The sequence below is a fragment of the Gekko japonicus genome, unplaced genomic scaffold (assembly GCF_001447785.1).
Source record: "Gekko japonicus isolate JY-2015 unplaced genomic scaffold, Gekko_japonicus_V1.1 scaffold541, whole genome shotgun sequence".
Lineage (NCBI taxonomy): Eukaryota > Metazoa > Chordata > Lepidosauria > Squamata > Gekkonidae > Gekko > Gekko japonicus.
In genome coordinates this window covers 475,264-496,882 of record NW_015170907.1, presented here as the reverse complement: position 1 = coordinate 496,882, position 21,619 = coordinate 475,264, and the positions used below count along the sequence as shown (strand labels likewise).

General features: G+C 43.9%; 1 protein-coding gene across 1 annotated transcript in view; it reads right to left on the bottom strand.

The window, feature by feature from the left end:
* Nucleotides 1-21,619, bottom strand: part of APC (adenomatous polyposis coli) — a 105,959-nt gene that overhangs the window by 29,537 nt on the left and 54,803 nt on the right. Inside the window, exons 6-8 of the mRNA XM_015418653.1 lie at nucleotides 11,468-11,576; nucleotides 9,377-9,490; nucleotides 4,748-4,831 (exon numbers count right to left, since the gene is read on the bottom strand). Coding sequence (XP_015274139.1) covers nucleotides 4,748-4,831; nucleotides 9,377-9,490; nucleotides 11,468-11,576 — 307 coding nt within the window. The remainder of the gene's footprint in view (nucleotides 1-4,747; nucleotides 4,832-9,376; nucleotides 9,491-11,467; nucleotides 11,577-21,619) is intronic.

Here is a 21,619-nt window from a genome sequence, read left to right as displayed (position 1 = left end):
GTTGAGTTCCCTGCACCCCTTGAATCACCGGACCTAAGTCCTGAGGAGGATGAGCACCAGTCAACAGGAGAGTTTACACCTGGAGCCATGCCGGCAGAGCCAAGCACAAGCACCATGCCTCCTGATTCACCTCCACCGGTGGCTCATTTGTGAGAGCAGAGGCGACGGGACATGGCAACCCGGCATAAGGAGGCACACATGTGAGGTCGACATACTCTAAGCCCAGAGTACCGACCGGAGCCAGGACCCTGTTAGCGGCCGGTAATTGGCTAACAAGCGTAACGGGCTCTATAGGCGGCTCTCTCAGATCCACAATTCGTGCTGGCAACTAGTTTCTTGGACAACTCGCTGCACCCCAGATCCTGCATTCCTGTCTCCTGGTTTTCGTACTGACTTCCCGGCTCCTGACTCTGGTTTGTGTGACGTCATTTCTCTCCGGCTCCCCAACTACGGACTGTGTATCCCGACTTCTGACGAACGGCTTTCGGCTTCTGAACTCTTTGCTACAACCTCTGGTAACCCTAGGCTCGTTTTTGACTTGGTGTTTTGCACTTTGCTCGCTTTACTCTGTCTTCTCTGGTACCTGGACCTCGGACTGTGTTTCTGAATTCCGTGCCCTGCCTGGCCTGCCAGTGCAATCGTGACACTCAGCTTTCTGTCACAAAACCATGGCTATCCATCTACCTGGCTGCCAACAGACAGGGCTGCCCACAGCAATGTGGTTTCTATCCCCTCCCTAGACTCCGGTGCCGAGGGGAGGCGGGAGGCCCCGTGATCGTGTCCCCAGCAGCCTGGGCACCCACCTGGGGGAAGAACCCCTCCCATCGGGGACGGGAGAGGCAGCTAGTCGCACCCGAGAAGACCCGGGAAGCGGCACCAAGCGTGGATCCCTCCCGCGGCCTCCATCTGAGCCAAGGCTGGTTCTGAGGCAGTGGGGTGGCCTTCGCCGGCTGCCTACTGCACAGCCCACCCCCCCTCGGGCCACCGGGTAGAGTCGTCCAGTCCAAATTCTTACTGGGGCTGGGCCTACTTATCCTCAGGGATCAGGGTATTCGGGGCAAGGCGCAAGGCGGCGTTGGGGGTGGGCGCCGTTTGTCTCCACCACTGCTGTCTCCCCAGGTGCAGGCAGATGGGCAAGTGGGTGGCAGCAGTGGCAATTGGGGCACTGGGGCAGGTGAGCAAGGCACCAGGCGCCCAGTACACCCCTGGGCTTGGTGGGCTGCTGCCTTGGCGGCGCCTCTTGGCCTGGCTGGAGTGTGCCTGTGCCATCACCCTTGAGCTGGGCCGAGCCCTGGAGATTGTTCCTGCAGTCAGGGGGGTGGATCGTGGCCCGGGGCAGGGGGGTCCTCCAGGCAGGCCCCCCCGGCCACGCAGTCTGAGAGGGGCCTTCTTCGGACTACTCCCTGCCTGCCTTCCGCATCCTGGGCGTGCGCATGTTTGTCTGCGGCGCCGCCATGGTCGGCCTCAGCCTCCTCACCCGCTTCCCACCAGAGTGTCTGGTCTCTCCCTCGGCTCCCACCACACTAAGCCCAAGACGGTGGCCACAGGTTTTTTGGGCAGGACTCTGGCCACACAGCCAGTGGATACAGAGCCCCGGTGAGTGACACATCACGGCACCGACTGATTTTGGCGCACATCGAATCTTGCCACTTTAAAACAAGTTTATATATAAGGATAGGATTGTATACAATAAAACTTGGAGAAGGTAAAAGGAAAAAGCAGAAACTATCCATGGAATTTTTATCTAAATAATCTATGTCTACATTTTTTCTACAAATCCCAGTTTGCAACCAAGTGGCAAATGATGGTCTGCTGCAGCCCTGCAAGTCTGCCACACTGATTTGGAAGGAGAATGAAAACCTAGTTTGATGGTCTGTGTGTCATGCCAATCTACGACTTGCAATGTTTTACTTTGTGATCTGCCTCAAGACGATTTCTGGAGAGGCAGCAGATACATTTTCCAAAGAAATACTATTAGCCATTCTTCAAGCAGCAGAAGCAGGGTAAGCAATAAAATAGATTTGTGCACCCTTGAAGATATAGGGGCTGAATAAAGATCTAATAAATATATATAGCCAGGCAGAACTGAACTTGACATTATGTCATTAATGCTTGTGAAAGGCAGTGAGGTTTGATGATGTGGTTGTACCAAAGCTATACTCTGTAGTCTTTGGACTAATATTAAAGCACAGTTTTGTAAACAAAAGCTTATGCAAATATTTTCCAGATCTCTAAACAACAAGTTAGTTAAAAGCTAAAAATCCAAGAATTTTAACCCAAGTGCACAGGAGATAAACAGTAATAATATACCACATATTCCCTGTTGAATTCTGTACGTCATAGCTTTTTCTGCTAGGAAAAGTTTATGCAAGCTTTCAAGATACACAGAATATTTAATTCAGAAAACAGGGAAAGTAGTTAATTATTAGCCACAAAGCAAGACTGTTTACTAATACAAATATATTTATATCCAGCAGAGATGTTCCTGTTTAGGAGTAGCTTCCCATGATGAACATATTTTGTGCAATCATTGATTGGCAAAGCCATTAACTTGCCAAATTAAACTGCTATTTCAATCTTCGGAGAGTTTTGGAGCAACTTGGGTAAAATGGTTAGCTGTAGTCCATTTAGAGAAGGCACAAGAACTGCGTGGATGATTATTATGGGCCACTTTGACCAATGTCCATGAAGATGTTCATCAGAGGAAATGGAGATATACAGTCTGAGGTAAAGGAAAACAGACTGGCGAGATACTTGCTTATGCTGGGACTGGGCTTGAAAACTCATGAAGTCTATACCAATCTCATGACTCTTTAAAAGTGACATATGTCTTCCTGGCATATGAATACAGTCATGAAATGAATATAGTCATGAAAATTACTCATAGAAGTGTATGTCATAGCTTTTATTGCTAGGAAAAGTTTATGCAAGCTTTCAAGATACACAGAGTATTTAATTCAGAAAAAAGGGAAAGTAGTTAATTATTAGCCACAAAGCAAGACTGTTTACTAATACAAATATATTTATATCTAGCACAGATGTTCCTGTTTAGGAGTAGTGATGCCAGTGACATCTTGAAATCATGGGTTTAAAATACAAACTTACCTAGCCCATAATGTCTGGATATATTCCAGAGAACTCCATTGCTAAAAAACTCTTCTGTTTATAATCTTAAATCAAGAGTATTATGAATATATTGGGGTGGAGTCGCTTAAAGGATGGTTGGATCCACCCCACTGCCTCCTTTTATTTCACTCTTGCACTCAAAAAGGCAGCTGCAGTGGTGACATAGTTCTGTTGACTTGATGAAATTGAATTAGGAATTTAATGTACTTCACAAACCAATACTATGGATCTTGCCTTCTGAGCCTTACCAATTTTTTAACTTGGAAATCTCGACAAGGGCAAAACATGCAAATGTGTAATGTAACACGAAGTTATGAGTCAGTCGTTAGTGGGAAATTATCTGATACAACTGTTTTGAAACAAACCCCAAAATGTTTCCTTGCAAACAGCCTATCCATTTAAAATATGCCAAACTGATTTATAACATTTTGCAAGCCAACCAAGGGTACAACCAACAATGTTTGAAGAAATGCCAATAATGTAAAATTATCCTTCTGAGAATTTTAAAGCAATTCCAAAGAGGCAGAACACTAACATTCCTGGAAAGGAGCTGCAGGCATGGGGGGGGGGGGAACAGATCACTTGGGAAAACACTATTTTTGTCTTGACATTTCTCCATTAATGCTCACAATAAATCAGCCATTTCTGAATTATAATGGAATTCACCCATTATTGCTTAGGAGTAACTTTCTTTTCTTCGCCGTTTCTGCATATAACTTCCTGCCCTTCTAAACCACAGCACAGCACTGGGCTTGCACAGATGGTAGCATTAACTATGGTTAAAACTTCAGACATATGCATGTAACAAAAAATAGGTATAAGTTTGAAGCTCTGGTTTGAAATGAACATGGTTAGCATTAACATTGTGCGGACATTAACACTGCACCATGGTTAGTGTCAAAAAAGGAGGTGAAGAAGAAAGCTCATGACAGGCAGAGGAGTGACAGAAAAGGAGTAGGATCATTTGGAGATTGGAATCATTGTGACTGCATCAAACTATAGTGGTGTCACTGCAAAATATTTAGCACTTCAAACATGGAATACAGTGCAGTAACCAGCACAGGTTCTGGACACTTGTAATAAGGCAAAGACACCAGAAAATGGTGTCTGGTTGATGATCAGATGATCAGATTAACGTATACATGGATACCTGAATTTTTCTGCGAGTTTCTCTTTCCGAAGCTGCCCTCAAACTGCTAACAAAGTTCCCCTACATTCGTAAAGTAATTTCATGATTTTGTATGAGAGTTGTTTAAAGGGGTTATAAAACAAAAAATAATAGATATGCACTAGCAGTCCTATTCTTTTGAAGTTTTCATAGCAAAACTGGAACTACTGAGGAAAGGTTATCAATGAATTTTTAAAGTTTTAAAGGCAACTGCTTCCCTGAATGATTGAGGAAATGTTATCAATGAATTTTTCCCCATGAACGCACAGGTAGTTTTAAAGGCAACTGCTTCCCTGAATGACATAATAATGTTCCTCAAACATAGTTGGGCCAAAGTCAAAAGATGGCCATTAGCTAATTGTTCTTAATCTAGAATATGCTCACTATTCAGTCCATTTCATTTTTATGTTACAGACACGCTTGAGTCCACATAAAATACAGGACAACACTGACCTCAGCTTCAGCAACTTGGGACTGCAGCAGCTGTCTAATACGAAGAATATCCTTCTCTATTTGTTGAATTCTAGCCACTCTTACCTGGAACAACAAAGTTTGAAGATGTTACTGGAAGGAGGAATTGACGATAGATAATGAATTAGACAACAGAACTGGTTTAAAAGGTCAAAACATACATTTAAGCTTAGAACTGAAAATATGATTTGGTGCAGCACTTGATTCATTACTGGATGTTGTTTTAACATACTATACACAGTCAAAAACAGAATACAATAGTTATTACCAGAGTACACTGAATATGAAACAGCCCCTTTCCCCAGCATGGCTGGGTACATCACCTAACCAGCTGCAATCTTTCATGAATTTAGAAAGGAGAAGGTACAGGAAGGGAGACCGCCTCTCCCCATATGAGCCCTGTAAAGCACTAATGTCCACCAATCAACATCTTTTGGTGGTCCCTGGCCTCAGGGACGCCCGACTTGCCTCAACCAGGGCCAGGGCTTTTTCAGCCCTGGCCCCTGCCTGGTGGAATGACCTCCCGAGTGAGATCAGGGCCCTGTGGGATTTATTACAATTCCGCAGGGCCTGCAAGATGAAGCTCTTCCACCAGGCTTTTGGTTGAGGCAGTGGGCGTTCCCCTCCTTGGGTCGGCCCCCACTTATAGCTTGGGTCGGCTCCCCATTTACAGCCTGGATCAGACCCTAAATTTAACAGATCACTGGGAAATTATTCCCAGTATAGCTGGCTTTTATTAGAGTTTTAATGTGGTTTTAATTGTATTGAATTGTATATTGTTGTACTGTATTTTTAATGTTGGAAACAGTGTTCCCTCTAAGCTGAGTGAGTGTGAGCTCGCTCACAGTTTTTTAGCCTCTGGCTCACATATTTTTGTCTTAGCTCAGGAAGGGTGGCTCCAGTGCAAACTAATTTATGCAGTAGCCAAATCACCTGCTCACAACTTTAATGCCAGTAGCTCACAAAGTAGAATTTTTGCTCACAAGATGCCACAGGAACCCGCCCTGAGCCTGTCAAGGGGAGGGTGAGATATAAATCCAAATAAACATAAACATAAAGCACATTCCATTGGTTCTCTGAACACAACTTCCCAAACTATACCTCCAGTGTTTTTTGCTTCCACAGGATTGCTAATCCAAGTCTGAATTATGAAGTGTTAAAAATGGTATGAGAGAGATTTAAAGCACAGAAATGCTGAGTTATAGCCAAATGCAAACAGATTTCTACTCATGCTGCAGCCCGGAAACAGTGCTAGGTAAATTGTGGGGATCCGCAGTGGGAAGGGGAAATCAGCCCCTCCTCTTCTACTGGCAGAAGACTTCCATCAGTGGAAGTCAACCACTGGATACAATCCATTGAGCAGGGAATAAAATAACATTCATAAAGCAATAGGTTGGAGCCAACATAGCCTTATATAAGAGGAAGGCACAAGGGAGGTGGGCCACAGTCTATGTAGGCTTCACTATCAAGTTGCAGCCCCACCCCACAGCCTCCTAAACTGTCCACTGACTCCCTGTCCCTCAGGAGCAGCTTTTCAGGTGTTGGGAGGAACTGCACAAGATAGGAGGGTGGCAAGAAAGAAGTTCTTGGGACACCCCCCTTCAGTGTTCCAGGCCTTCATATCTCTATATGAAAGCAGATCAAATAAATAAGTAGAAGATCAAATAAGTTTTCTTCCTTTATAAAAGATGATTGTTCATTGGAGGGAAAGCTATTTGCCAATTGTGAAAGCTAACCACCAAATCCAACTTTACTTAATATCCACATTAAAGACCTGAAAATATGGAGCACTAAGCAAGAACTTCAAATGCCAGTTCTACAGCTGAAAGTCTGGTCCTAAAAGCTGTCTGGATGGAAAAGTATCTGAAAAGTATAGGAAAGCAACTCTGAGCTTTTCAGAAGAACATCAGTGTTTAACAGACTTAAAATAAAACTGCATCTTTCAAAGGCAATCCTATCTTTACCAAAACAAATTTCTTATTTGTCTTAAAATATTTTAAACAAGGACCAAATTGTGAAAGTTTGTTGTTGTTGTTTTTAAAAATCAAGTTAAGCAAAAAACGAAAATAATGGTTACACAGATCTCAAAGTCGTCACTGTCAGAGCCCCCATGTCCCACAAGAAGGCTTCGGGGTGCAGATCAAGAGCAAAATGCACAATACTGGGGAGCGAATCCTCACTGCCCAGGGTAACTAGATACTACCAGCCCTTCTAACCTAACCTCCAGCAGAGAGATAGAGGAACCAAGTCTCCAGCCCTACCAGCTGTTAATCAAGAAGTCAGCTCTGCAAGATAGGACACTTCCAAGTTGAGTTCCAAAAACAATTACTTTTGTTAGCTGTTGCCGAAATAGGCCAAGGTGCTGCATTTAGACTGAAGCCCAAAACCCAAATAACATCACAGAAGTATAATTAATAAGATTCATTAAAAGATCTTGAGCATGTAGGATCTTGAGCATGACCCTGCTAGCGAGTGAAATGAGTGCAATTGTGCGATAGTTTGAACATTCCTTGGCATTGCCCTTCTTTGGGATTGGAAGGTAAACTGACCTTTTCCAATCCTGTGGCCACTGTTAGTTTTCAAATTTTGCTGGCATATTGAATGCAGAACTTTAACAGCATCATCTTTTAAGACTTTAAATAGCTGAACTGGGATACCATCACCTCCGCTAGCTTTGGTGTTAGTAATGCTTTCTGAGGCCCATTTGACTTTGCACTCCAGGATATCTGGCTCGAGGCCAGTGATCACACCGTCGTGGTTGTCAAGGACACTGGGGTCCATCTTGTATAGTTCTGTGTATTCTTGCCATCTCTTCCTAATCTCTTCTGGTTCTGTTAGGTCTCTACTGTTTTTGTCCTTTATCATGGCCAGCTGTCAAACTCTGGCATCCATATTGGCTTACTATGTATTCATACTGGCTTATTGTGTTCCTGTTAGCTAAATAATTCTTAGCACCTGCCTTGCTTGCACCTTATTGCTGCACCACTGCCCTTGCTTGTCATTTGCATTCCTAAGGGGTGTGTGTGTGCTAGTAGTACATTAGGGAGTATTGCTTGGTAACTTTCTGAAGGGAGCCCCAAGACAGCATTCTCGTGAGAATGTCCTTGGTGAAGTTTTGAGCCTCGCTAGGTTAGATAGGGTGACCATATATCTGTCTGGGTTGCTACAGAAACACTGACATGGGTGTGATTGGAATTTTGGGGTTTTATCTATATGTTGCTTTTCCCACCTTTGCAAATTAGTCCTAACAAAGAGTTTGAACCCATAGCATCTCATATCTTCAATAAAGCATTTCACTGCCAAAGTGTGTGTGAAGAGTGATTTGACTGGGAACCTGACATCAGCTTTGCACAGACGTTCCCTTGATTTCTCCAGTTTTCTTGAAGAGATCGCTAGTCCTTCCCATTCTATTCTTTTCCTCTATTACTTTGCATTGTTCATTCAGGAAAGCCTCTTTAGCTCTCCTTGTTGTTCTCTGGAAATTACCCATTCAGTTGGGTAAATCTTTCCTTTTCACCTTTGCCTTTCACTTTCCTTCTTTCCTCTGCTATTTGTAAAGCCTCATCAGACAGCCACTTTGCTTTCTTGCATTTCTTTTTCTTTGGCATGGTGCTGACTGCTGCCTCCTGTACAATGTCACGAACCTCTGTCCATAGTTCTTCAGGCACTCTATCAAATCTACTCCCTTAAACCTATTCTTCACCTCCACTGTATATTCATCAGGGATGTGATCTAGGTCAAACCTGAATGGCCTAGTGGGTTTTCCAACTTTTTTCAGTTTAAGCCTGAATTTTGCAATTAGCTCATGATCTGAGCCACAGCCAGCTCCAGGTCTTGTTTTTACTGACTGTATAGAGCTTCCCCATTTTTGACTGCAAATGATATAATCCAGGGGTCATTTCCTGTGGGAGCTCCAGCAGTAAAGAGCCCAGGGGGCAGGCACATGCAACAAGCCCCACCCCCTGCTCCCAGCAGCCCTCAGTCAGAGCAAGAAGCAGCCAAGTAAGTTGCAGAGCCCCCCCCTCCAGTCCAAAACAGTCCAGTGGCACCTTTAAGACCAAGTTTTATTCAGGTACAAGCTCTCCCTCCTCTGATCTGCACGTTCCCCAAATAGCTAGCAACCCAAAACCGTCCAGTGGAGCCTGAGCGGTGGGTGCTACCTTCTAACATACTTCCAGTGATGTCAGGGTGTGTGGCATATGCAAATAAGTTATGCTAATGAGTTATGCTAATGAGCTCCTGCACCTCTTTTTCTATGAAATGACTCCGGTGTTGCCCATCTGGTGATGTCCATGTGTAGAGTCGCCTCTTAGGTTGTTGGAAGAGGGTGTCCACTATGACTAGTGTGTCTACTTCTACTGCTACGGACAGATTAACACAGCTACCCATCTCGATCTAAACCAGCTACAGATATTTGAATCTTTCAAACCAAAAGGTAAATTATTAGTTACACAGTGCAACCCTAAGCAGAGGCACACCATTCTAAGTCCACTGAAGTTAACTGTCTTAGAAGGGTATAACTCAGGACTGAACTGTTAAAAGGTATACATCTTTAAAATGTTAGATACTGAAGCTGCACAAGTATGTTGATATTTCAAGTGATAAATTTACCTGTGCCCTCTTTTCCATGTCCTGGCAAGTACCTAGCTGTTCTTCCATGGCAGCTCTGATCTGCCTTGCTTCATATTCCAACTGCCTTCTAGTCATGTCTGTCTGCAAGGAGAACTAGAACCAAAACAAGAAATAAAAGAATTTGAGTTGCTTATTATACTGACCGAATATGCATATAATCTATATAAAGCAACTAAAATGTAACCCCATTGTTTAGAATTCCAAACAAACCACATGAACATCATGGTATGACAAACACAACTGCACTGGTAATTTGGGGCCATCCAAGAAGATATAGCCATTCCTCCCCAGGACAAAGGAAGATGTACTGGTAAAATATTTGCCAGGCATTTTGTCAACTTCACAATCTCCTTCTCCTAAAGAAAAAGGTGCTTCCTTAAATGTTGCAACTAGTACGTCCAACTCCCATTCCCCCTCTTGAACTGGTTGGGATGAAGGAGGAACAGGTGTGCACAAGAAACAGTGATGCTCTTCTGAATCACATCTTCATTTCCCTAATTTTGGATTGCATGCAGGCTAATAAACAGAAGCTTACTCTCAAACAAGACAGAAGTGCTACTGGTGGGCAGAAGGTCTGACCCGGGATTTAAGGTGCTACCCATTCTGGATGAGTTGCACTCCCCTTGAAGGAACAGGTCCATAGTCTAGGGGTACTCTTGGACTCAGGCCTACTGCTGGATAAGCAGGTGGCAGTGGTGGCCAGGAGTGCCTTTTAAAAGCTTCAGCTGGTTAGCCAGCTGTGGCTTTTGCTAGACAGAAAGGATCTGGCCACTGTGATACACTCCCTGCTTACATCTAGATTAGATTACTGCAATACCCTCTACACAAGGATGTCCTTGAAAAGTGTTCAGAAACTTCAGTTGCTACAGAATACTGCAACCAGGACATTGACTGGAGTGCGGAGTAGGGATGAGGGATGGGCACAGACTGGGCCATGGACCTTATTTTTCCATGGGCTGGAGCCCAGTTCGTGGTCCGTGAGCCCGGTCCCTCCCAGAAGGCACATAAGGTCCATGTAGCGGGGCTTCAAAAGCCATTTAAAGGGAACACATTCACTTGGAAGGGAACCAGAAGTGGGTGAAGGCGCTCCTTGGCCATTACTGGCATGCCTTTCCAAAAACCATCTAAAAGGGAACACATACACTTTAAATGGCTTTGTAAGCTGTGTGGTGTCACCAACAAAACAGACCATGACCTGGTCCATTAAATTGTTCCTAGTCCAGGGGTCCGTAAACCCTATGGACCTCAAACCTCCATGGTCCATTTTTTTTCTGGACCATGCACGTGCATAGTAGGGACCATATTACTCTATTCTTGATTTTGTTCCATCTACACTGGCTCCCAATTTGTTTTCAGGCACAATTCAAGGTACTGATCTTGACCTTCAAAGCCCTATATGGGCCCAAAATACCAGAAGGACCATCTCCTCCCTTCTGAACCTGCCCAACCACTATGGTCATCTTTGGAAGTCCTGCTTTGGGTGCCCCCGCCTTCTGAGATTATGCAAGCAGCAACCAAGGAGAGGGCCTTCTTGGTCATGGCACTAAACCTCCCCAGGACGATTTGCCTGTCCCGTTCTGGTTTCACCAATAGGTGAAGACTTCCCCCCCCCTCTGGCATTCCCTCAGTTATCCCTTCTTCCTGACCAATTTTTAATTGCTCTTTTTACTTTTTTGTATGTATTTTAGCTCTGTAGTTTCATTTACACATTTTATGAAAGATACATGACATATGTGCTATAGAGTTGAATTAATGACTTTGTACTGTAACAGACAATCTAAGAATTAATTACATTGGATAGGATCTAGAAACCTGCAATTGGGTTTTCACTCACAGAATGGGACTCCCTCGCCTCCCACTGCCTGATGCAGCCCCATGAACCTCCAATAAACCACTTCTGAAAGTCACAGAACCCTGAGGAATGGTGTGGCACAAGAATATGCCTAAAACCTGCAGGAAGAAACACCACAGAAGCACCTCCCCCCCTTGCAAAACGGAAGTGCCTTCTGCAAGCAAGGGTTTCATTCTAATCCACATGGGAGAATACACACTGCTAGCAGCATCACTTACATTTTCAGTAAGAGGAAGGCTATCTATCCTCTTTGTCAAATTCTGAAGCTGAGCATAATACCAGTCTTTTTCTTTCTCTTCCTTTTCAAGCTCAGCAAGCAAGAGTGATCTATAAAAAAAGGAATATCATTCATAAAGATTTACTAGATGCTGGAAATTAAGTACAAAAGAGGGTACAAACACGGGAGAATTTTGGTCCAGAGGACTAAGTTTCTCTTCTGGCCTCTCCCACTGATTTGATGGGTACTCTTCACTCACGTGGCTCAGTTTCCACCGCTAAAAAGAAAAGCAGGTACTTGTGATAGAACACTCAAAAAACATTCCAGTTTAGCTGTCAACTCTCTATTACTCACACAATTGAGGAAAAAAGATATACCCTCAAACACAAATGTAGTCCTCTTGTATACAAATAACAGGAATACAAAGCCTCCGCCAATTTAAATCCTGTAAAAGGGAGCTAATTTTAATTTTATTTATACTTCATGGCTTGGATTCCACCTACAATTTCTGTCTCCAGATATGCAACTCCCCCTCCCCCAGCTGCTGCAATATGAAATGCCCCCGATATGCTGCTTCGGGCAGATGGGGACTTCAGAAATCAGTGCCATGGTATTTATAATTTCATTGCTATTATTCTTTAGAGAGCAAAATAAACAATACAAAGGACATCAACAATTTTACAACAACCTGGAGCTTGTTTTTGTATACAAACCAAGATACTAATCCAATCCTGGTTTAAATAAAAGACTACCTAAATCAGGATCTTTTATTTCAATTGAGCACTTGACCCAAGAGGCTCAATCTCATCTCAAGTGCTACCCTGTTAAGAAACCTGGCTGCTAGATAAATTCTGAGCAATGAGCAGCGAGCAGCTAAATACGTAGGAATATATATGAAGTAAATATTCCAGAACTGAAACACATGAAAATTAATAATTCCAATCTGAAGAGCGTAGCAAAATGACAGAAACATCACCACTTGTAAGAACAGGCATGTCCACTGGAAGATTTCCTGGTATTCAGAGAAACCTCTTCAATATAAGTTAATACTCATAAATTGACTTTGTTGATAAGAGGATCCACAAACTACACATTTCAGAACACATGGAGGCGCTTTTATAATTGGTATAATAGTGCAAACAATTGTAACCTAAAAATGTAATCCCTAGAGCAAAGTAGAGGTTAGATCATTGAGATAGCAGGTACAGATATTGGTTTTAAGATATATAAAGTTAATACTCCTTGGTGGACATTCATCATGCTGTTAGGTTCAGAATATCTTGCTCTGATCCAAAGGACAGGAAACCCATAGCTAGAGAGGTGAGTGAAACTATAAGTTCTTTGTGAACTATAGCTCATACAGGCAATATGGGGAGAGCAGCATAACGCAAATGCCTATCAGATAAGAAGAAGAAAAAGAAGAGATTGGATTTATACCCCGCCCTTCACTTGGAGTCTCAGAGCGGCTTACAAACTCCTTTCCCTTCCCCCCCCCCCACAACAGACACCCTGTGAGGTGGGTGGGGCTGAGAGAACTCTGACACAAACTGCTCTTTTTCAAGGACAGCTGTGCCAGAGCTTGTGACTGACCCAAGGTCACATCAGCAGGTGCAAGTGGAGGAGTGGGGAATCAAACCCGGTTCTCCCAGATTAGAGTCCGCAAACTTAACCAGTACACCGAACTGGCTCTCAGCTGTCCATCTAGTCCAACATCTTGTATCACACTGTGGCTAACTAGTGGCTAACCCAGAGAGCAAATGAACAGGACACAGAGGCCAAGGCCCTTCCCTGATGGTGCATCCTAAAACTGGTGTTCAGAATCCAGTTCCCTTTTAAAGCCATCATTATGTTCACTGGCTACAAACTATTACCCTTTGAATGAAGGCATCCTGAACCTATTGACCATCAACTTTAAAGGATACCCTTAAGTTATAATATTATGAGCAGGTAGGGGGAGCTCTCTTAATCCACTTTCTTCACACCATGTCTAATTCTTTAAGTTTTTTACCCCCCCCCCCCCATCTTTTATGTAAACCAAAAAGTTCAAGATTATTCAATCTCTCCTCACTGGAAAGGTGCTCTAACCCTCTTCAGCACTTTTTATGCAGTATCTTTTTTGAGATCATGTGTACATTGTACTCTAAATGAGGCATCACAGACCTATACAAGGGTTGAAAAGGAAGAAGGAGGAAGAGGAGGAAGACGAGGCTCTCAAAGAACTTTGACTGTTTTGCTTATCTTTTGGAAACATGGCTGTATTTTTATTTTTTTGCCATCAAGTCAAAGCTGACTTATGGCAACCCCCAGGGCATGTTAAGGCAAGAGATATTCCAAGGTGGTTTGCCATTGCCTGCCTCCATGTCACCAACCTGGTATTCCTTGGAGGTCTCCCATGGAAATACTAGCCAGAACCATCCCCGCTTAGCTTCTGAGATCTGACAAGACTGGCCTGTAATCTCTTAGTAACATAACCTCAACCTAAGGACGGAACTCTACAACAGATCTTTTTTTCAATTCTACTACAAAGGACCAATAAGTTTGTGCTCTGCAACATGACCACCACATATGCAGATAATCTGCGTCAGGTCTTCAAAGGCATTCTAACATAACATTGTTCTATGGCTACTTCTAACAGATCTTGATTTCCAACTACCCATTTGGCAATCCATGCTAATCATGAAGAGTCATGGATTAGTTTTATATTAAGAACTAGGAAGAAGGCCTGTTGTGGCAATAAAGATAAACGAGCTCTAGCCAGGTCACCCCCCCCATTCGAGATGCTGAGGGGCCAGGCCGCCTGGCCTTGGCTTCTCCCCAAACCCCACCACCGGTGGAGGCCCTGGTGAGCCAGGGCGCTAGGACTCGTGTATTCCACCAAGCGGGAGCCTCCGGAGGGCTTTCTGCGCCCGTCTGCCTCGGCGGGCGAGTGGGGAAAGACAGGTGGGGGCCTCCAGAGGCCTTTCCCCACCCGTCCGCCTCGGCCGGCGAGTGGAGAAAGACGGCTGGAGGCCCTTGGAGGCCTTTCCCCACCCGTCCGCCTCGGCGGGCGAGCGGGGAAAGACGGCTGGAGGCCTCTGGAGGGCTTTCCCCGCCCATTTGCTTCAGCGGGCGAGTGGGGAAAGACAGGTGGGGGCCTCCAGAGGCCTTTCCCCACCTGGCCTTTCCTCACCCATCCAGCTTGGCCGGGCAAGCAGGGAGAGTTGGCGCAGGGACCTCTGCAGGCCTTTCCCTGCCCGTCCGCCTCGGCGGATACCCGGCCGGCCACCTGCATGCTTGGGCTGAGCCCCCCGCTGGAGCGCCTGTCCCGTCCATCATCAGGCCGCATACAGCCTGGCCGGCTACCTGCGCTGTGGTGAGGGTGGCATGATCGGGCTTAGGTCCCCTGCCGCTGGAGCATCGGTCCCGTGCACCCCAAGGAGAGTGAGGCCAAGATGCCGGGTGCCACCTCTGTGGGCGGGACCACGGCAAGGGAGACAACACAGCCAGTGGAGACAGATGCCCTGTGAGTGACACTCCAGGGCACCAACCAATTTCAGAGCGTGTGAAATGTTCTGGAGAAGTGCCATCGCCAAAAGGCTTTTATAATATAGGGAGATGCCTAAACCACCTTAGTTAATTTTATTTTGTGCTACTGTAATTTGACTCTAGGTTTTTTGCTATTCCATATAAACTCATTAATCATGGATTGCCATTGCATAATAATTTTGCCTGGAATAATGATTGGAAGATTATATACATTGTGTAGTAAGTTTTGGGTATCAATATGGATTAGATGGCACAGGCTACACCAGGGGTCCCCAAACAAAAGTCCCAGGCACTTTTGAAATTCTGATGTAACCTGATGGACAGAGCCACAAAATGGCTGCTGCAGGAGGTAAAGCAAGCTACAAAATGTTTGCCCCAGATTACCTTCAGACATGCAGTGAAGATCTTTGTGTGTGTGACAGCTGCTGACGAACCAACATTATTAAAAATCTGCATAACCAATTAAATCTCCAGTGGCAGTCAGAAGCCTTGCTGTGCAAAAGCCCCACCTGGCCCAACCCACTTTCCAAAAATACTTGGCTGGCATCAGAAAAGGTGTCAGAAAAGGTGTCAGAAAAGGTGTCATGGCACCCACAAGCACCACACTGGGGACACTGGGCTACACTGCAGCTGAAGAATAGCTGGGTGTGGTTGTATTGAAGAACCAAATGGCGCTGAGGGCATGAAAATTACAGAAGGACTGGCTGGACTAGATGGCACTGCTGCAGAAGTGCTTGTGGGCAATAGAATAGAGACCTCTGCTGTCCACTGACAGCTCTTGAGCAGTATGGTTCTCAGTTCTTGTGCCTCAGCAGGGGAACAGGCAGTCCAAGGGTGGTAGCTGCAGCTCCAAGACTACTGCCTTTGGTAGTAAGGAAAGTATTATTAAATAGGCCTTGATGACAGGAGTCTCAACACGACAGTGGAATACTGGCCCTAGTCACCATCATAAGCCCTACATTCCTCTTTCCAATAGCATGATCATTAAAGAAAGTGAGCGCAGTACTTGTCCCATACACTCTCAGTAATTCTCTGAGCAGTGGTTTCAGGCTGGTGAGGGGGTGATAAGAGGAACCTTGTTGCCTTGAATACTTTGGGGACTGACCTCAAAGAAAGCAAAATCAAGGAGTCCTGGCTACCATCTGGGGAAAGCAATCACAGTTTTGACGATGTAACTTGCTGAGACACAGCCCATCAATTGTACATCCAAAGACATGCTACATTCCTATGACAGTATCCTGAGGATCAAATAATTCCTTGTTGTTTGATCCAGCAATGACTATGGAACCTCTTACTCTACCCTGTACTCCTTATCTAAGAAGGGGAAGTATAGTTGTGACCATCTATTTTGAGCAATTTGCCTCCATAGTAAAACCATTTCTTGCATGTGTTCCAGCATGCAAAAGGTACACAAACCTGCATGCAGGGGAAAACTGGACAGGAGAAAAGGAAGGCCTATATAAAATTTGGTGAGAGATTCCTCAGGATGCCACAGCTGTGGCAAACGAAAAGAATGGAGTAGAAAGACAGCAATCTGCACACCTGAGGCATGTGCATTGATATCCAGAAAAACATTTTAACGTAGCTCTAGAGATTTCTAAAGGATGTCTTGCACAGAAGCATAGGTATGTCCATACAGACCATGAAGAAATATCTAAAATGTATTGCTGGAGATGGGCACATGCTTATGAGTACAGACAATGACTAAAAACCTGAAATCAGTAGAATACAATATTATGGAATATGAAGCATGCTATATAATGAACACACATTTATATTAATATTTGGATCCTCCAGGGGTTGTATGACAATCCTTCGCCTACTCTAATACTTCCCATTCTGTTTTAGTAATAAACAAAAGAACTATTCCTATCAACTTAATTCACGCAATACATGCTACATATAACCACCTGCAATTCTCTCTTTGAACAAGAGGCTTTCCCCCCATTCTTTGGCTGTCTCTTCAAACACAGTCAGTTTGAAAATAAAATGATTGTACATATGATGTCAACCGTGCATCAGAAACTGGCCGGATCATAGTCTCATTTTATGCAGACCAACAACCAGAAACATTAAAAGGTAATCTTTGCTGTACTGGATTTAACAAGGCACAAATGTTATGAGCTAAACTGTCTCTTGCGCACTAAAACATTTTAAATAGAATAGCTATCTTATGTTAAATAGAACAAAGATCTAGGTTATGAGGGATGAAATCTATTCATGCACAGCTCCTTATTCCCAGTCAGTCTCTTAACATAATGAAATATTTCACACAAGTGGCATCTATCTCCTTGGAGGCTAGCAGAAATATATACATTTCCTTGGATAGTATTTATTTGCACTGAAAATCCACAAAGGGATGTTCCATGTGGTGGACATGTAAATGAGCTAAAGAATTTTGGAATTTTGGAATGGCATTCGTAGAGCAAGGCTCGGAGACTGCAGTCTCATTTACACCTGAAATACACAGGGGAGCGGTGGCACAGTGGTGCATATGTATTTAACATCTTATGTTAAAATTTTTTTTTTTGAACGTATGTCAAGTTTGTAATTGGAATTGTGACCACTGAGGAAGGCCCTTAGGGGGGCGGAAACGCACTTGAAAGCCCATAGAGACCCCTGAACCCCCCCCCGGGGTGGTCCTCAGTTCCTCCTATTCCTTCTCAGATGAGGAGTCCATTCCTGAGTCTGGGCCAGAGCAGGAGGGGTCCTGACAATGAGATGAAATAAGTTCCATTTGGGGGGGGGGGGGAAGCTACAGGAAGTGGTGCCAGCAGGTAAGCCGAGGGCATCGGTAGGAGTGGTTTCCCTTCTCCCACCTGGCCAATGCTGCGTTTTAAATAACAGTCATTTAGGAATACTTGGGTTGGGCTATGCCATCAGCCCCCTTGCTGCACTCGCTAGCACTTTATGATTGCTTGGGTTTTTATGATTGTTTTATATTTGTTATTCTATGTGTTTGATTTTTATGTAAGCCGCCCTGAGCCTGCTTTGGCGGGGAGGGTAGGGTATAAATTGAATAAATGAACAATAAATAAAAATATCTAGGGTGAACATAGGGCACGAGGCAGAACTCAAGAATGAGCGCACTGATCCCACCCATACATGATTACAGGAACATAAGCATGTAGGGTTGCCAACCTCCAGGTGGGGGCCTGGGGATCTCCAGCTGCCGGAGTTCAGCTACCCTGGAGAGCTTTGGGAAGACAGGGGAGCGGTAGCACAGTGGGTATATCCCACTGTCTTAACATCCGAACTGTGTTAGTTCGAGCCCCGCGCTGGTGTGAGCAGCCAGACTGTTGTCCCCAGCTCATCGTCCACCCAGTGATTTGAAAGCTTCGGCGAGTAGATAAAAATGGGAACCACTCCTTAGAGAGGGTGGGCACGCCAATCTCCCTTGTGGGAAGGTGTTAGCTGACGGTCGGGATGTCCTGGTTGAGGTTTGGAAAAAAGGCGGAAGAACTTCTCGGCTACAAAAATCCCTGCAGTGGATGTCTCAGGCCAGGCTGTGGCAGTGTGGCGATTTGACATACAGATCCTGAAGCCTGGTCGACAAGCAGCCGTTTGGAAAATGACTGAGCCAAGCCAGAAAACGTTTACACCGTGCAGTGACAGCATGTTTAATTAAATGAATATATGTTGTCTTCCCTATCCCCTATGAACATTGTTAGTCCCCTGTCTAAAATGTGTAACTGTACATCGCTTTGAGCCCACTGGGGAAAGCGATTAATACATTTAAACAAAAAATCTGTTGAACTTTGTATCCAGGGTTTCAGAAAGTCAACAAATTTTAAACTGATTGACTGCAGACAGGGCGACTTTTACTAAAACGTGGAGACAAAGACACCCCAAAGAAATCAGATTGGCTCATTAACGCTAAGGATGTCTATATTTTAATCAGGTATATTGCTTTTCAGAAAAATGAAGATGTGGCAAGAATAGATGAGTTATGGGATATGTTTAAGACAGATGAAGTAAACTGGTTCTTTTATAATGGAAATCCCACCTTGTAAATAAAAGTTTTAAAATTTGTACATTTGATGAAGATGTTTATATATACACAAATGTTCAAATTTCCATTCATATTTTACTAAGGAAGCTATTTTTAATATTATTACTAAGAAGAGGTTAAATAGAATAGCTGTAGTAGCTGACTGTACAGATACACGCCTTCTTAACAATTTAACATTTTAAACTTTTATTAGAAGCAATTCTATATGAATAGGGTTGCCAACCTCCAGGTGGTGGCTGGAAACCTCCTGGGATTTTACCTACTCTCCAGACAACACAGATCAGTCCCCCTGGAGAAAATGGCTGCTTTGGAAGGTGGACTCTATATGGCATTATACCCCACTAAAGTCCCTGCCCCAAATTCCATCCTCCTCAGACTCCACCCCCAAAATCTCCAGGAATTTCCCAATCTGAAGTTGGCAACCCTATATATGAAACATATCATATGAAAACCTATCAGAATAGACCAATCCCAAAATTTCACTGGGAAGAAATCTTGGAAGTCTTTTACTGATTTAATGTCAGCAAAGCTTTAGATTTTATAATGGAATTCCTTTAAATTTTCATGAGCAGATTGATAATTTTGCTTTACTTCCCCTTGGATAGACAGCAAACTTCAAAGTAAAAATCTACTTTCATTTCTGACGCCTAAAGGATTGTTACCTAGTCTTAGTCATAATACAACAAACAGGACCACGGTGTGTAGTAGCCAGTGAAACAGTAAATCACCGTGTACAATTAAACAATCTCTGTTGGTTTTTATATGCAAAGTTGAAAATTGAATTATTAACAATAACACTACAATATGTGATATAAAGCTTAGCAGTACATACAAAGTAATACAGTACTAGTTACAGACAAACGACGGAGTTCTAGTACACTATCCGTTTGCGTGTCCTTCATCAGGTTTGTCATTCTGTACTTATTTCTTCATTAGAATGAAGTGCTGCAAGTCATATTTCAAAATGCTAATTCTTATACAATTTTTGATGTGTGCTATGCGCTTAGATTCTGGTAACTGGGGAGCTACTATAGCAAGCTCTAATGTGACTGGGTCTACAGCATATCATAATTGGCTAAGCTTCCCTACATTTCTTTAACTTAATTTTATGTATTGAAAATATTTATATCCCACCTTTAAGATAACAAAAAGTTGTACACACCAATCCAGAATTTAAGCACATAAAATACACCACTTTAAGATGTTGGTAATTACCGTCAAAGCCTTATAGGGCCTGGGACCAACATACCTAAGGGACTGCCTCTGCCAATATACGCCTCAGAGAGCGTTATACTCTGAGAGTCAACATCACCTGGTGATCCCTGGCCCCCACCTTGTGGAACATGCTCCCTATTGAGATCAGGGCCCTGTGGAATCTTATGCAATTCCGCAGGGCCTGCAAGACAGAGCTGTTTCGCCAGGCTTTTGGCTGAGGTAGTGGGCGTCCACATATGGCCCCCCGAGGTTGCGATCTCCCATCTACTGATAACCAGCCATACCTAGTTACATCAATGGGCCGGATTCTCCCTATGGCAAGCATGACTACTGATTTTATATGTTTTAATGTGTTTTAAATTTTATTGTATTTATTAAAATGTTGTAACCCACCCTGAGCCCGTTTACAAGATGGGTGGGATATAAATGCGAAAAATATAATATAATATAATATAATATAAATAGCATACTCACAACAAAATTTGATCTCCCCTATCGCTCTTTAATGAGCATATTACAACAAAATAGTTTTATAATTGTAGAAATGTTATTGTGCTGAATGACATTTGCTTTTTTCTTACATGCTTTGTTGTGGTGAACTCTGCAGTGTCGTTCATACTTTGCATTTTTGCAGCTGATGCTTTGTGGAAGTTACCACGGCCCACACAAATAAGAGACCATAGATACATACAAAGTGACACTGCAGTGGGAAAGCATTTCAGCACTTCTGGACTACAACGGAGGAGACTCTGAACTGATTTGCTTCTGTTATTGCATCTTTCAGCAATATATGTTGCCATAAATAAAACATTTGTAAGACACACTTGGGAGAAAATCTCTCCTTATATATAATTGAATAGTGGGTGCCAAAGTTCTAATTCTAAAATGCACTCCCTTAGTGTATGGCTGATGGCACTGCTCCTCAGCATATATCGCCACCAATCAGAAGGCAAAGCCTGGGTCCCGCCCACACCACAACTGCTGCGACAACCTGGTCTTTTGCATATGGAAGCTGATTGGACTTCACTCCATTCCACACCTCAAACTCCCCCCCCCTCCCGCAAGGCAGTTGGAATGTCAGTTGCATATGGAACCTGCTGTATTCTGGTGGTGTGCAGGTCCCAGGTTCATGTTTTAAAAGCAGACTGACACTGTTTGCCCAAAGCCAGAGCACTCACCCAGAGCCTCTTTCTAGCTCCCGTTGTATTTATTTCCACAACGGGCCTTATTTCTAGTATACCATAAGCAATGACTTACATACATAGATCTCTCTGCGAGAGCAGAAATCACTTTGATTAGGGCACCAAGGCTTTGCTTCCCAGTACTTTCTCCTGTTCTACCTGAAAAGTCATGAGGATATGAGGACCCATTCTGGCTTATACACCAGGTACTCTGTGAGAG